The following is a 17,468-nucleotide window of genomic DNA, read 5'->3' as shown; positions in this document are numbered from 1 at the left end:
ACCGAGCATGCAATCTTCACTACTCAAGCATAACAGAAGGTTTTAATATCAATACTTTGGGATTAATAGTGGATCATCACTTCAGCTTAACTACTGTTAAAGGTGTTTCTTGTTACGATGAAACCACAGATAATTATCACCCAAATCTGTTTGTTCCTCCCAGATCAAGGATGTGTTTGCAAGTGTTTTGGATCAGTCTCTCATCATCTCATCGAGCTCATTTCCAGCCACAAAGGCAGCTGTTAGGAGTGAGAGTGCTCTAATAAACCTGATGTGTGCTACCTGCTCTGCACCACACAGCAGTCAGGAACCGGCCAATAAACACAGCAGAGCATTTACCTGCTACACAACCAGATGTTTCATCCACCAGTTTGTGTAGTTTGGTGAAGACTAAGCAGCAAATAATGAATATTGGACTCACGTTTATCTGGATGCAAATGTTCGCCTCATGTCCACTGAGCATGGAGAGGCAGTGTTATGTATGTATGCTGTAAGTATGCAACAACTTTGTAAAGGTGATGATGTACATGATGTGTTAAAAGCGTGTGATACTGCTATCAACTGGCCAAAAAATCAATGATTGCAGCTTTATTTGCTGAGAGAAACTTAACCCTAGAGATTTGGATGTTATCAGAGAGGAGAACTTGATGAACAGCAGGCAGTGTGAACCAGTGTTAACATCGCTTTGAGGTGTTAAACAGGGACTAAAAGCATTCTCGGCTCCTGACCTCATGTGTGTGTATCGCCTGGTTCCTTGATTACCCACACCTGTGCTCATTAAAAACCTGCCCCTGATTTTTGCCATCAGTCAACCCCGCCATTGTTTTCTTTTTTCCCTTGATCCCCTACCAGACTGTCTTTGTTCCACCCTGTGTGTTCATCTCTTTCCAGCATTCTTTCAAGTGTTAAATCTCATGGTTTCTGACTCCTGGATTTTTGCCTTCCCCCTGCCTGGATTTGTTTGCCTTGTTTGGACCGACTACCAACGTATGACCACCTGTTTCTGTATTAAAGACTGCAGCTTCAGCTGCTCTCCACTTGAGTCTCTGTGCTGCTCTGAACCGTCACACTATGACTGTGGCATTTTGGAGATCATTAGGTTTGACTAAGTGCCAATACAGATCAATAAATGTCTCAAACGATCCAACCTCTATTCAACTTTTAACTTGCCATCTCTTGACCTAATATTATTGATAATAGCATTCTGCGTTGACAGTATAAATGGCAGTATCTGTTTGAAAAGACTGTTCACTGAAAAAAATATTTTAAAAAAACATGTAAAGAATAACTAAATGGCCAACATAATCCAAAACAAACCTGCTATACTAAAACAAGTTAATACATTATTTTACAAGTACCATAAAACCCTGCAAACATAGATTAGTGTTTCCCACACGTAGATATTTCCTGGTCAGGCCACCCAAGTATATTCTCTGACTATTTCTCCTTTCACCATCAGTAACCTTTGATTTAGGAGATCTTGTGTCAGAGAGAGAGAGAGAGATAGAGAGATAGAGAGACAGAGAGAGAGAGGAGGGGGGGAACTTAGTATAGAACTTTTCATACTGCTGTTTTTTAAAGTGATGTGCAGCTGGTTGCTGCCGATGTCTCTCAGCTTTGGATCATTACAAAAGGCTTTATCGTAAACAAGCCAGGTTCCCACACTAACACTAACACACACACACACACACGCACACACACACACTAACACACGCAAACGTTATAATGTTATAACATTATAATGAGTGACGCATTTTGAACTGCAAGTTGTTATTTGGGCGTCTTTATAATCATAATAATAAAAAAAGAAAAATGTACAGCTGTATATTCAAACAAACTTATGAAAAACAGAAGTTCAAAAAGCAAAGTTCATCCGCTATACAGCTGGTCGCCCATCTGCGGTAGAGACGTTTGGGATGTACAACTGTCTACACAAATTCAAGACAAACATGAAAGATGAAATGTCTCTTTTAAATCAAACAAAGATGTATAGGCTGCAGTTTCTCAGTAACGGGTCTATTGTCCTTGTCTCTAAATCCACTCTGAGACCAACTCTCAAGTAGGATCACGATGGTCCTGTTTCTCAGCTTCCAGACCATCTGCCTCTCACTCATGAAAAATACTGTTTGAAAACGGATACAAGTACAATGTGATGTCAAAATCCTAGCCTGAGCCATGGGAATTCTTAGTTTTCAGGTTTCCAAACTTAAATTTACATTTATCCTAATTGGATTACTTCAGTAACGAGTTGAAAAACTGTTCTGAAACTAGATCAGTCTCGTCTATAATAACCAATTCAGGGGAGTAAAAGCCACAAAGATTTGATCAAACTGCTGACTGAGGCAGTTAATGAGTACGAAACAAGAATCTCCAGCTTTTCACGTCATGGTTGGTTCAATATTGACTGAAGAACATCCAACGAGACGTAAACATCTTTTAGAATGAAGAATGTTAGCCACGGATGTTGCAAATTTTAGATTTTCAGTACTCAAATCACATGAAAGACAGAGCACTTTTTAGGAATCAAACGGTCATGTTGACAGATGTAGAGCATTATAATCAACATGAACCTCTTTCTAAAAATAAGAGTTCAAAAACCTGTTTCAGTCCAACCCTTCGTAATATCACTATGGCTCACTAACTCATTAAATGAGGCCCCCAACTGTGTTTTGATTAAATGATTAAACAGTGCACGTTCTTAAGAGGCTTTTGGGTTATTAACTTGTGTCTGAGGCTGCACCATCACACATCAAAATACAGCAGATCAGCGGGGGTCAGATCACTCATTATCATATGTCACTCAGTGCTTTTCACTGGTAATTGCTGGGGAAAGGAAAATGCTCATTTTCATCATCTCAAGCCTCATGTGAGAACCATTTGACCTGGGATCATACGAACGGCAACAGCAACTGTGAGGGCAGGGTGTCGGATTTTGAAATTCTTCTAAAAGTGGAGAAGAAAAGAGTTAAATTTGTCAGACACAGAGTCATATGTAGCCTAATTTTGTTGTCTGAGGTTCGTCAGGATAAGACAATCTGATGCAGAGCGGTACAGGCACACTGGCAGGTTTAATTGACTTTAGAGAAAGCACTCACTCAGCAGATGACAGCTGAAGCTGAGGGCCATGCCAGAGGCTCTGCGGCTTCACACGCTTTGGCTGTTAATGTTCTGGGCCGAAACCACACCACCCTGAACCTTATTTTCAACTTCAGTGGATAGTGTTCCACAGCCAAAAATACTGTGCCGATACAGGGATTATTTGCTGTTGCTCTTATCCCAGAATATGTCAATACCTCCTTCAGGACAAAAACAGCTACAACGCAGGGCAGGAAGGTGCACATACCACCCACAAGTTCTTTGGCTTTTCTCTTTTTTAAGCCTCTTTATAATTATTCTTCATAAGCTCTACAATGCTATCTTGTGTGTGTGCGTACTCCCACCTAAAACCTTCTACATGTTCATGGAAACAAGAGTGACAAAAAAAAGAGGATTTGACAATTCTTAATGCTTTAAATCTGCCACCTGAGATTCAAGAAACTTGACATGGGCTGGACTGAACAGCACAAACTAACCAAAGATAAAAACTAATATTTCACAGCTCAGTCATGTTTTCATCAAACCAACGTTTGATTCTGCTAAGCTATTCTCTGAGACTGTGTCATAGTAACACACTGTTACTGCAAAAACTTTTGAATCACATCACTGAAACAAGCAGTTCAACAGAGGTAAAAACTCAATGTATCTTTCATGAAAAGAAAAAGGCTTCTGCGTGAATGCTCTCTGTACCCTTTCCCACTTGCAGGCATATGTAGATTTTGGGCTAATTTTGTGCACCAGCTCTAAAAAAGTCAAGCAAGAAACCAAAACACTGGAAATAGGATGACACAGAAGTCTGCTTGCTCACCTTTAGCAGCCTTGTCCTTGTAAAACACCTCTCTCTCTCTCTCTCTCTCTCTCTCTCTCTCTCTCTCTCCTTCGTCTCTCTCTCTCTCTCTCCTCTCTCTCTCTCTCTCTCTCTCTCTCTCTCGAGCCTCTTCTAAAACTCAACATTTTTCTTTTCTACCAGAAAATTGTGTTTAGCAGCCAAGCAGGAAAGACACCTTTTAGATCTTTGCTACTAGCAACGGTACAAGAACGCAATGTTTGTGTGAACCTCACCAGTTCCACTTAGGTGCCATCAAAATAATCTCAGGAGGGCCATCTTGTTAAAGGCGGCACGAAAACATGTTGAGAAGAGCTCATTTAATGTGAGGGATTAAATAGCCTTAACTGCAGAGGAGCAGAACGACACAGACTCACTTCTGGCTACACTGCCGAAGCTGCTTGGAGACAATGAATTCTGAACTACAGTGTCTGCTTTGCCAACATAGAAACGGTTGAGTGAACAGCTCAGTGAGATGCATCTCGACCTATAATTTCAACACTATGTCAGGCACAGCCAGGATGGGTCTTTGAATATGATTTGCACCGTACCACTGAAAACATTTCATACTGCTTTTCCTGTTTGGCTTTGCTACAGTTGTTGGTTAACAGTGAACTACAAGAGATGGAAACACGTCTGATTGTGCAGGAAACGTCTCTGAAGCATTAACAAGGAAAAAAGAAAGTGAATAGAAAAGTAAACCTTCAATAAAATACTGATGAGGTTTTAAAGGTACTATGACATCACCCCTGAATTCATTGCAGCTTAGCATAGGATATTTATATTAATGAAGATAGCAACGGCTCTCCACATTCTCTGCTCCCCACTCTATTGCGTTTATGCCCTACAGAGTTGATCTCCTTTTGTGTCATCCCACTATTCAAGAAAATAGGCTACTGCTGAGCACATTGGCACTCTCTCTCTGCAGCTCTCTACATCACACACAATGAGTCTGGTATGGCATGCATGATAATTTGCTCTAAATGATGATGATAAATGTGCACACATACACATGCAGTGTATTAAAAATGATGGGCATTCCTCTTCCGCCACCATGATAAGTCTGACAGAGAATTATGGGAATTAGAGCCTTATATTCTGTCATGTCAGACTTCTGTGCTCCTATAGAGTTACCCCCCATGTAACATCTGTGTGTGTTTATGTGTGTGTGTGATTGCCTCCATGTCCCAGGGAGGAGGAGAAGACACTTCGTGTGTCAGACTTGGCACGGAAAGCGGGAGGAAAACGGAAGAAAATGTGTTTCTACAACGTGACTGCATTCAAAGCCTGAAAACTGTAATTTGAGATATGAATTCATTACATGGCCTCTCATCAGTGGCCGCGCATAATGTGATACAACAGCGCCGCTTAGCGTCTCATTGCGCAGCGCATGAGCCGCTCTGACGGACAGTTTCTCCAGAGCCGCGGTTCCTTCCTTACCTTCGGTGTCACAAAGCGTGGCTGCTGCAGGTTTGCGGTCGCGGAGGTTTTGCGCCTTCTTCTTCGGAGTCCGTGCGATGAATGCTGAGTTTTGCCGCCGTGGTGTGAGGGCACGTGCAGGCAGCCACCATGACCCGTTCGTTTGCTGGCATTTTGGTGCCCTCTCACAGCGTCAGTGAAGCCAGAGGAAAAGTGTTCAAACTTGATCTGAAAAAGAGAGAAATAAGAGAAAAAAAGCTCTGGCTTATTGACTTGCAGCCCTCTTAAGTGCAGACTTGTTGAATTTCACTCTTTTCCACAAAAAGACGCGCGCTCCTGCAGGAAGTCACCTCTGTATTTGGGTTATAAACATTATTACCCAATGTCATTATGGTCCTCATGACTCACGCGCATTTTTACAGTTTGAATTGCATCAAAAAAACCATCATATTCCAAGTGGTTGCGTGTGTTCTGTGTGCGTGCGCGCGTGTTATTTTACAGGCTGTGTTTGCGTACGTGGGAGAACAACTGCGCGTGCATGCGTTGCTTTTTTTAGGATGCTGAAACACGGGCTTGTTGAATGGAAAGCTTTGCATGACGTACAACAGAAAACGAGTTAAATTCAAAGGTGAGTTTGTGTACGGCGAGAAAGACAAAATTGTAACGTTACTCTCTCTCTCTCTCTCTCTCTCTCTCTCTCTCTCTCTCTCTCTCCTACTCTCTCTCCTACTCTCTCTGCGCGTTTGTGACGAAAGGAGAGAGAGAAAGGAGAGAGAGGAAACGTTAAAAACAGCCTGTGGCTCCTCAGCGAATATTCCCCTCACGCTCCTCTCTCCGGTGCCGGGCTCCTCTATGTAGGGCATGCAGCAGGTTGTGTGTCGGTGACTCGGACGAAGAGAGGAGCACAAACAGTCACCCTCCTCTGCTCCACTTTGAAGTGGAGTGTGTGCGGCAGATATTAAAACCACTGAACCCCTTCAAAATACCTGCTTCATGTGTGCACCTCCCATTAAGCTGCGAGAGTTATAAGCTTAAATAATATACTAATTCAGCTAACTCACCCCATTCCCGTGACACATCTCTCCAGGCGGCCAGGTGGAGATGACATTGCAGCCTGTTACTCCATTCGTTTGCCCTCGGCAGGAGTGGGAATCACATAAACGACTGTCCACCGTCAAATTAATCCATCAATTTCTCCTTCATCCAGTCCCCCCCCAAAAAGACACCACCACCATGCATAAATCCACCTGTCTGCCTCTGAAGACCTCCCTCTCCACCAGCACCTCTCCCCAGTAAAAAAAAAAGGTAGTATTCCTTTTGGTAAAGACGTCAAACACCGTCCACTCAGCGGCAGAGACTGGCCGGGAAAATGGGGAAGAGAAAACCAATGAAGTGAGGGGAACAGTTAGTCTCTAGCATCCAAAATAACCGATGGTTTTTGGAATCTCCAGCGGCAGCCCCGCGCGTTCCGCAGTGAGGGCTCGTGGACAGGTCCGCGCGCCTCCTCCTCCTCCTCCTTCTCTCCTGTCCTCCTCCTCCTTCTCGCGCCGCTCGCAGATTCTTGGAGACTGAAGAGGGGATTCCGTCACAAATAACATCAAAACACACACACATACGCACACACACACACTCTCTCCTTCTCTCTCCTTTCCTCACTCACCCTCTTTCCTCTTACTTCTCCCTCACGCGCTCTCCGAACGAGCAATGCTCTCCAAAATAACGCACTATAACAATTCGGGACAAGTTGGAAAACGGGTCGAGTTATTTTTGTATCTTTCTACGTCGCACCGCGGAGATGATGCACCGGGAAAGGACCGAGCGCCCAGGCGGAGAGGAATAAGAAAATATTCTCCGGCAGCCTCTTTACCCCGCAGCCCGTCCGCCCACGCTTCGCTGGCTGAAGGTACTTACACATCAGCCTAGTTAATTAAACATATGGGCAACGGGCCTGAATGGGAGAAGAAGGCTGATGTGGTGGTAGGGGGGGCGAGAGGTGGTAAGGGTGACTTGGGTGACTTCATCTCCCCATTATAAAATATCAAAAAGATATGTGGCGAGTTAAGAGTGCGCGCGCTTGGGAGACTTCGCCATGTCTCCAAAAACAGCAACTCCAACTTCAGAGCTCGTGAAAACTAAGAAGGCTGTGTTTCTTCCTCTTGTATCTCTCTCGGATCTTTTTGTGTCTCTTTGCGGGTCGCTCTTCTCCCAAAAAATGAAGAGGCACGAGAGGTATGGCGCACCAGTGGATCCTCATTCGTCGATCATGGCATCACCTGGTGCCATCTCGCCAAACGAAAACCGCGTGCGCGCATTTGAGCTAGGATATCTCTCCCTTCCTCCTCTTGTGTGTGTGTGTGTGTGTGTGTGTGTGTGTGTGTGTGTGTGTGTGTGTGTGTGTGTGTGTGTGTGTGTGTGTGAGAGTGTGTGTGTGTGTGTGTGTGTGTGTGTGTGTGTGTGTGTTTATGCGTGTGTGCTGTGACGACTGTCTCGGCGTCAAACGAGTCGCGGCGTGGCGCCTCCGCTCCTCAGAGCATCCACTGCTCAGTGATAAAATATTTCAATATCCGCTGAACTGCTTTAACCTAATCAAGTGGTCCCAAGTGCACACAGTCCTTTTCCCCCAAAATTAAAATACGGATCCCTTCAAAATAAATGCAGCGAAACATTTATTAGTGATGATGTATCATGTTCCCTTGTCAGCCCAGAGTTTGTTAAAGGGGTAAGATAAGGGAAATAGAGCCAACCCTTGCGAATTACAGTCTCAATTAAACATAATTAGCAGATCAAAAGTGCAGCACAGGGGGTCCTCGGGGAGGGCTGACAACACCCCCCCCCCCCCCCCAGCCCTCCCTCTCTGCATCCCCCTCAGAGCGTTGCCTTGGAGTCCCATTGCAGACAGATGGTGTAGATACAGCATGGGGTCATGTTAGCAGGCCAGGGATCTACTACTGGCTGTCATAAGCTGAGTTACACACAGAAGCAAAAAAAAAAAAAGCAGCTCAGCGTAAGCAGACCAGAGGGCTTATTATAAGGGATGGTTCACTACCTCCCCTTCCTCCACCACCTCCACCTCCACATCCTCCTCCTCCTCCTCCTCCTCCTCCTCTTCTATCCCTAGAATAAAAATCTCCACCTGTTGAGGTCCTCTATCCTCCTCCGTCAGAGCCCAAGCCTCCCAGGCTTGGAATAAAAGAAACAGACGATTGCATAACGTTGACATAAAAGAGAAGGAGACAGACCAGAGGAACAGTAGATGATGGTCTTCTTTTCTTTTCAAGAAAAAAAATCCTGGGGGGCCAAATATAATGACTTTGCCTCTCTTTTATACAATCCCACCCACCTTCATCCCCTCCTGATATTTACTCATTAGAGGAATCCTGTTGGGACAGGCCAGACCCAGGACAAACCATGTAAGGACTGAAGATGACTCAATGAGGTGGCTTTCATTTTTGTTTGAACAAAAATTCCCCCTAATATTAGAGAGTATGACCAGGCTCGTCTTATTCTATATTTAAACGTTAAGCTGTTGCCAAGGAAATAAAGTCATATGTTCTTCTGGGCCACCATAAATAAGCTTTAAAAGATGTCCCTTTCTTTGAGTGTATTCTCATTCAAAGCAGGGTTTTCATGCAGACTTCCCTGAAGAAAATTCTGAAACTGTGCCTTTGACAGGATTTTTTTGGGTGAACATCGATTCAGGAGTTTCTCCCTCGCTCATTTGGTTGCTTTCATTCTATTACTCACGCACAGCACAAGGACAGGAGAATGTCTGCAGACAGTCGTAGATATTTAGGCAGTATGGGAGGAGCCCATAGTGTTAGAATTGTCTGAACATGCATCCCTGTTTTTATGACTGATTTATCACCATTGGGCTCAGTACTCATGCATCTTTCATGGGCCTTACAGCACGTTGAGCAAAGTTACTCAGGCATTTTGAGCTGCAGAGGAGACATCAAACACACTAAAACACTCACACACTCCTACGTACGGACAAACAGCTCAGGTTGGAATCTGGCGCCCAGCATCCCAACACCTGATTGAGCCTTTACCTCTTCCTTTCTGCTGTTTCTTTTCACCAGATATGTGTTGATAGTTTATAGCAGTGTGTGGTTATGAAAAAACTTGAGAAACAAGGGAGGGCCATTATCACTGTGTAGTGCGTCAACACTTTGCTAACTATTTTGTTATTACTCCGTATAATTATTGAAGACAAAAGCTCATTCCACTAATGTTGTTTGGCTAATAGTCAAAGCCCAGAACTCCAATACTCCTGGAATGAACCCGAGGAAAGGAGACAGAAAAAGTCCAATTAAAGCAACTCCAACTATGAAAGCAGCAGGCAGGCTCACAAACAAACCGATAAGTAAATAAATAAATAAGTGCATAAATAGATAAATTACAGGGGAGAGAAAACGATTACACAAGGCCTCTGACAAAAATGATGTGGGCAATTTTTGTATCCATGGTAACTGACTTTTTCAGAGTGTCACCACTTTTGTTTTGGCAGAGGCGCATCTCAGATTTATGTGGTTTATGTTTTTGGAACTGTGCTGGACTAAACGTGTCCCCATTCATAAACAACTGGTCTCGCTAAGTGCTACAGGATTCCGGCCACTCATTCACAGACTGATGTACACCCACTGGCCCCTCTGATCACACCCACCCACCCACCCACCCCCCTTCTCCACACGCAGCTCCCCTGCAGTCCGCTCACCGCTGATGCAACTAATATGGAGATCTTTTAAGGCACACTGCGCTAATTAGCTGCATAGCTAACTCAAACACGGTCCATAAAAGCATGTAACTGTCAACTTTGCTTAAAAATCATTTTAGCATAAAAAAAAAAAAAAGAGGGCATTGTTTCCATGACAACAAGACCTAATGGCACACTTTGGGTTGTAGTTTTACTATCAGTTCGCATGTGCTTTCAAGAATAGCACAGTGAATTTTATGCTTTTTTGGCAGTTGCACCAAATCCTTATCCTGCCCCGTCATGCTCACATGGCCCGCCACCTTTCAGTTGTTCCGGTTGCAACATCCACTCGCCCACTTTCATAAAATGCATTGGCATCATCATACCAGCACACACTAGAGCTTATCTGACAATCATCGGGACTGATGGACAGCAGATACAAAAGAAACCCATAAAAGTATGATTCACTGCAATGTTTCTGTTAGCTGCTTGGTAAAGAAAGTAGGTGGGCTGCATTCAGCATAATGACTGCATGATGAGCCGACAAGACACATTTCTTGTCTTGTGTACAATGATCACAGACTGAGGCAGTGCCACAGTGGAGACATTGCATGGTAGCTACAGTACATGGCTTTATATAGACCCAGGAAATGAATCACTGCGTCAATAAATGGCAACAAAATAAACAGGACTGCATTCAAGGCTCTCTATCTGGGAAAGAATGGTGTGATAGCTGGCTGTTATCGAGTTATAGATACTCTCTCTCTCTCTCCCTAGTCTGTCATTTCACTTTGTCTCCCTCCCTCTCCTGCACTCTCCACCCTCTCTCGCTCTCTCGCCCACAGAGAGTGGGTGACCTGGAATGCGCTCTCCCACAGACAGGCACTGCTTCCCACAGCCAGGCAGGGGCAGTGTGTAGTGCCTGGATCTCATGCAAGCTTTATGCTGCCTCTCAAAGGTCTACCTTGGCAGTATCATCACCCTATTGAAATTTATGGGCACCTTTGAAAGCCGCTCATCTCAAAAATTGATGGGTGATTACTTTCTGTCACAGTGCTGATCACAGTGAAAAGTTCACGAGAGCAGCGGCCAAATCAATTAGTGGGGAGTGATGCACTGCTGTGTCTTCTTCACTTGGCCACACCAGCAATTATCTTTAGCTTGAAAAGGTCATTCAATATTTAAATAATTAATTGCAAGTAACGATTAAGAAAGTTTCACAGGTTTATGTAGAACTCTTCACATGAAGATCATCTGACCTAATTTTCACAACAAAAACCCAAACCACTTTGAGCTGCAGTGGTCGAAGCGAATATGCATACATACAACAATGTGTTTACTAATGGGAAGAAAATTCTGCCTTTTTTTAATCAAACAACTAACCTGCGAGAAAATCTAAAAAAGAAAGTTTAAGGTTTTAATAATTAATATTTGCATACATTATTGCCAACTAAAGTCATATATTCTATGAGTATAGCTGATTTAGCTTGACTTTACAAATGTATACAACTTCCATCCACAGGAGTTCAGCTTGGAGTGGTTATTACAAAATAAAGGAGAGAATACATGAAAAGACAGTAACAGCTGACTACACTTGTGCTGAGGGAAAAATTTCAATTTGTGGAGACACTTGTTTCTGTTTTCATCTACTGCCAGCACAGAGATTTGAAACAGGGGGGAACAGCTAGCTTGGCTCTGTCTACTATCAATACAAGCAGGCTTTAGCACTTTCTGGGGCCATGCAAAGGTCTAAGCGCAAATTCAGCAGGCTGTAGTGGCACAGGATAGCACTTGCAGGACTATTTCTTCCTGCTACAGTGTTTCTGTGATGTTGGCGAGGAAATCAGAGGGTACTTCTGAAAGTTACAGCACATGGCCTCAAAGTACTTTTTCCAAAATAAAAAACAACCCTAAAAAGTAAAAAATTACAGAACATATTTGTGCACTTCAGTTTCCCCACAGATTACATGAATAAGACATACCATGTTAAATAAGGGAGCTGTTGAGTCGGGCAGGATTCTGTTATATTTAGTTAAACTGAGTTCAGCTTCCAGGCTAAAGCCCTATATTTACCATACAGACATGAGAGAGGTATCAGTGATTTTTATGACAGAAGCAGCAACAGCTCTTGCATTGACATTCAAGAACTAACCTGTAGGTTTCATGAGGTCTTGACTCTAACCCGGGCATCCAAGCATGCACAAGCTGACAATTAGAGTGATATGGCGGTCACAGACTTCCATTACTGCTGCATCATGTCATCAGGATCACAAACATAGTGAAGCAGAGAGGACACTGATTCCTCGATGTGACCCATCTCGTATAGCAGCCTGCAACAAACAACAAAAAAATGTAGAAATTATATCATTCAGCTCATCCTGGTACACAACACATTAAGACTCTGTTCATTAATTTGCACCTAAAGCACCGGGGGGAGACTCTGATGCCCTATTTGACAGCTAGGCAATCCACAGTGCCAAAGGAAATCCCATTAGTACATTCAGAGTGTTAAATTCTTTGGGTTATCACAGCGTTTGTTGGGTACTTATGGCACAGTGGCTGAGGAGTTGGTGCAATAGAGCGTTGCAATGTTGGAAGCTGCAGCCAAATCAAACTAATTGGCCCGGTCCAAAGAACAATTTGAAGGAGCCCATCTTGAGGCCGCAGCTTTTTATGGCCATTATGTTATCAGCATAGCTAGAGGGAGCATCAAAAATCCCTGTGGCAATAACAAAAGCCTGACTTTGAGATTGAAGAGATTTGAAGAGATTGAGATTTTATCTCTTGATAAAAAAGACAGACTGCATGACCTTTAAATATAAGATTTACTGAAAATTTTAAGGGGTTGTCAGAACTTATTAGCTCTTCTAGGTGGAAGACTGGGAACTGGGCTGTTTGTTTTGCAGTGCTGGTGAAATGGTGGTGAGGCAGTTTGTCTGTGAGCACACAGGATCAACTCCAGTGAGATTGCTTGATGGAAGTGGGAATGAACATGTGAACCTGCAAATATTTACCGCTGAACTATGCCACTCAATGGTGTATTTTTAGGTCCCATTTCAGCTCCTAAAAGCCACAAGCACACTTGTTTCACTTGTTTTCCATTAACATGAACAACTTGAAAGCAGAAAAAAGTGCATGTAATGGCTTCAATCAGCAGACTAGTTTAAACATTTAGTGTTGCTGATTAAACACAGATTAGATTGGAAAAGACTTTACGTGGGATAATGCCTGATTATGGGGATGAATCCAATAGTCAGACAATAGTGTAAACTCCCAGCTTGGCCATCATCCAAATCCTGATCGAGTCTTTATCCCAGAGCTGGTGGGGTATGCTGTGGTTATAAGCTGGCATCAGCATATTGGGTTAATAAAGAGAATAATTATCACTTATTGGCTCCACTGTAAGAAAAGGTTGTTGGTGTATTTGTTTGGATGATGGGAACCTGAGGGACTAACCTTTTGTACTTTGAGAGTCTTAGAGGGAGCAGTTGAAAGATGAAAAAGGAAGAAATAATTGAAATGTTAGTAGTCTATCAAAATTAAATTGAGGCTAGAACAAAGGGAGGGGTTGAACAATAACAAATGTACTGCCAAGTAGTACATGTTCTGTCCACGTATGCACTTTGAGGTGTAAACATGACTTAAGTAAATCTGTAGATCAACTGATGAATCATATCAGAAATAAGTGGATTAGGTATAAGATGACAAATCAATAAGTACTTGAAAAAGAAGAAGAACTATAATTAATAGTTAATTTCAATGTAATAATTCAATTTATCTCTTTAATCTTAAAATAACACAAAATAGCAAAAATTATTTGGCTGGAACAAAAATTACAGACTTTAAAACTAAAAAGAGGGATGCATGATATTTATCAGCCTGATAAAGGGAAAATGCTGTTATTTATTATTCTAATAATACAATTTTGTCAGATAAAAGCTGTGATCTTTACCTAATAACAAGCTTACCCATGCTGACACAGTTCCTTGGCGGTATGTGATCTGCCATAGCAGACAAGACGAACAAGCTCAGTCACAGCATCAAGACAATGAAAATGGCGTCACCTGTGTGGATGTTTATTACTGTTTTAGAGGAAGATAACATGACTGCAGTTTGCTAAACATGCGTCACAAGTTTTCTAAGAGGAGGGTCCTCAAATTTTAACACTCACACTTACACGCTTTGTCGCTTGGTGTGTGTGTTCATGTGCTTAGTGTCAGTGCGCAAGTGTCTCATTTCTCCAAGAATCAAAAGTGCAGTGCGCTTGATTTTTACTTTTTCTGCACTTACAATATGACCGTAGCTTAGCGGTATTAGCTGACCAAGTTTTTATCAAGCACCACAAAATCACCACCTGATGCCACCAGCAAACTTCGATGTAAGAAATATGTTTCAAAGATACAAATGTTATAACTTTTTATTATATTTATGTTAAAAATATAATGGTATATATACAAGAAATTGCCTAAGCAGAGCAGAGTGCCAAATAATGTCATTTTTTTTTATAATTTTGTGTTTTTAGCAACCTCAACTTCTCAATCTACTGCACAATGAAAATAGGGATGGTAAGTGTATTCCAATTGCTTTTTAATATCCTAGCGCACTTGTCCACTTAATACATGCTTATATACTACAGGCAATACCAAGTGAGTGCATAACTGAGCACACTCAGCTAAGTGTGGAGAAATGAGACAGCACCACTGAATTCACTTGATGACCCACCTTTTCCTGAGATGGAAGATCATTTAGATCATCACTACAGACGTATCCCTACCTGCCCTCAATGATTTGACCTCTACACACAGTCACAGTCTGATCGACAACAACGTCAGGTTTTACTGCAGATATGGACTTCTTTCAGTACCCTCAATTTCACGGCCCAGTGGCTTAATTAAGACTTGAGGATGACCTTGTTGCATGCACAGGAGTGCAGGGGTTAACAGTAAAAAGATCTGTGACAATTGAAGAGTCCGAACTGTTTGGTGTGTTAAAAAAAAGTGACTTTCATTAGAATTAGTGAGTAAAGAATAATATGTAGACATCTTTGCTCAATAAATCTTTCTTACCCTCAAGTGAGCGTGATCTACAAAAATTATACACAAGAACTACACTTTTTTTTTTAAATGTGGTGGTAATCTTATCAGTATCGGCCATCAGGAGCAGAATACAATCGAGTATCAGTATTTCCTTATGAAATCTGTATTGTGTTTTCATACAAAATCCTGTAACTCCGGGTAACTTTATGGTGCCTTCCCCCTGAGGACTATAAACGTACCAATGTGAATTATAGGTTTGCATGTAGATGTAGGGATAACTACATGCATTGGTGTATTGGTACATTTGCATAAATGTATGAATACAAATAAGTCCATGTTGATGAAAATGTAGATGTTCTGAAATACATGTCTGTAATTACATCTGTTATTACTTTTTTGCCTCTCCATTGGGTCGGGGGTAGACGGTGGGGGATGATTGAACCGTTTTAGAGATGAGCAGATGATATGATCTGTGGTTGCATTTAAATTATGATGTGAATATATTTCTTTGCATATGCTTGTTCAGAATGTGAAAGGTAATTGTTATGCGTTTGTAAATATATTCCAGCTAAAATGTTGAATTACAGCAAAAATATAAACCATAAGCTCTCTATAATTCCAGATGTTGATTTTTATATGTTTACTTTACAATCCTTCTGCGATTGAGGGAATAATGAATCAAGTCAGTGAGGTTTTAATAGGTCCACATACTTTGTTTTATTATCTTATCAATGATTTCCACATTTCTTAAGTCTTCTATTACAGATGATTACATCTGTAGATTACTTTCTCAGTCAGTCAATTAAATAAATGTTGCTCAAATGGGCTTTCATACTGAGTGTATTAGTATAAATCTGTTAGTGTGCTGGTATGTTTTAGCCTGAGTCCCTGTTCGGTCATTTTATAATCTCATGCAGTCTGGTTTTGGGGACATTTTTCTCCTGAATGGGAACTTGTCCATCTGCTGCATCTCCTAAAGGACCACTGAGAGTGAGAGTGAAAGAGAGAGGGAGCTGGATGGCTACATTACAGTCTTACACACAGTTGGATACACACACAAACACACACAGTTACCTTTGTAAGGTGAAACTGTGTCATTTTTTTGGCACATATGGTCCGGTCGATGTGATCAGTGAAGGCCTCATTTACATGGTGCAGAGGGACTATTTGTCTCCCACGGAAGGCAGTGTGTTTTCAACCTGCTGTGTAATCTTTTGTGACACGTTGTATGCAGATGCCCACAAGCCCCTATTAACCGTCCTTACACACCATCATGGGAACAACAAAAACAGGTTGTTATAGACTTTCTGACTACCAGAAATGTTACAGAGAATGATATCAGTGTGATGACTGCACTGATGATGATCATCACTGTTACAACATGAAAACTAAACATACCTTTTCATCTTAAAAATGTGTGAAATTTATAGGAAAATGTAGATTTTTGTGAAGAAGTTCAGAACATTTGTGTGTTAAATTCCCCCTTGTCCATTCACTGACTCACAATATTCCCCTGGTGGACATTTCCCTCTGACGTCACACTCGGTGTTGGATACTAAAATGCTGATACCAAAAGGATCATTTTCCAATCTCTGTGTTCCCCGGGTTCAAGCCATAAAGATGAATTTGATACATTTTCATAATTTTCACAGTTTCTCTCAGGTCTGCTACTGAAAATACATGCGTATAATGAAAATGTGAAGGGACAGAGGATGATATTTTAGGGTAAATAATGTACTATTAGCTAACATAAGACAACAGCTGACATTAGCATTCAATAACTTCTGACCTAGCGCTAACATTTCTTACTGAGCATTACCAAACTCTAATTTCACTAACTCTAAACTCCTAATTTGGTGTACTTTGTAGTTAATTGGGACTGATTGCTAACACAGCACTGAGGTCTGTTTAGTAAAGATGAGGAAAGCGTTTGATAGAGCAGTTGTTGAATCCTTCTTCATTTGTAAATATTTAAGAGTGGAGTATTAGGAATTTTCTAAGCTTACTTTTGTTTTAATTCCTTAAATGTGCAGAGTCTGGGTTTACTGTAAATCAATAATCTTACTTAGTGCCTCTTCAGCACATTTTTAAATCCAGGCTTCAAAGTGCCAAGTTTTTAAGAGGGCATTTCAACAAATTGGAGAGAAGTGTGACAGCTGTGAAGTTATTCCTTCAAACTTTTTCACTCTATTCAAAGGTCACTTGAGTATCTTTCATTAAAGTCCAACAGAATGTCATCGGATGGATAAACGCACCTTAAACAGATGTTTACAGAGCCAAATTGTACATCCTGTCACTCATAGCTGCTAAATTGTCCTGTCAAACGTGTTAGTGAACACACACGGGATACACGCTGCAATTATGTAATCAGTTGGGTTGAATTCACATGAGAAACAGC

General features: G+C 41.8%; 1 protein-coding gene across 1 annotated transcript in view; it reads right to left on the bottom strand.

The window, feature by feature from the left end:
* Positions 1-17,468, bottom strand: part of grin2ab (glutamate receptor, ionotropic, N-methyl D-aspartate 2A, b) — a 148,888-nt gene that overhangs the window by 121,622 nt on the left and 9,798 nt on the right. Inside the window, exons 3-7 of the mRNA XM_034686835.1 lie at positions 14,003-14,098; positions 13,491-13,508; positions 12,187-12,364; positions 6,403-6,909; positions 5,363-5,569 (exon numbers count right to left, since the gene is read on the bottom strand). Of these exons, the coding sequence (XP_034542726.1) occupies positions 5,363-5,569; positions 6,403-6,420 (225 nt within the window). The 5' untranslated portion in view covers positions 6,421-6,909; positions 12,187-12,364; positions 13,491-13,508; positions 14,003-14,098. The remainder of the gene's footprint in view (positions 1-5,362; positions 5,570-6,402; positions 6,910-12,186; positions 12,365-13,490; positions 13,509-14,002; positions 14,099-17,468) is intronic.

The sequence above is a fragment of the Notolabrus celidotus genome, chromosome 7 (genome assembly GCF_009762535.1).
Source record: "Notolabrus celidotus isolate fNotCel1 chromosome 7, fNotCel1.pri, whole genome shotgun sequence".
NCBI lineage: Eukaryota > Metazoa > Chordata > Actinopteri > Labriformes > Labridae > Notolabrus > Notolabrus celidotus.
This window is presented reverse-complemented; position numbering and strand designations above follow the sequence as displayed.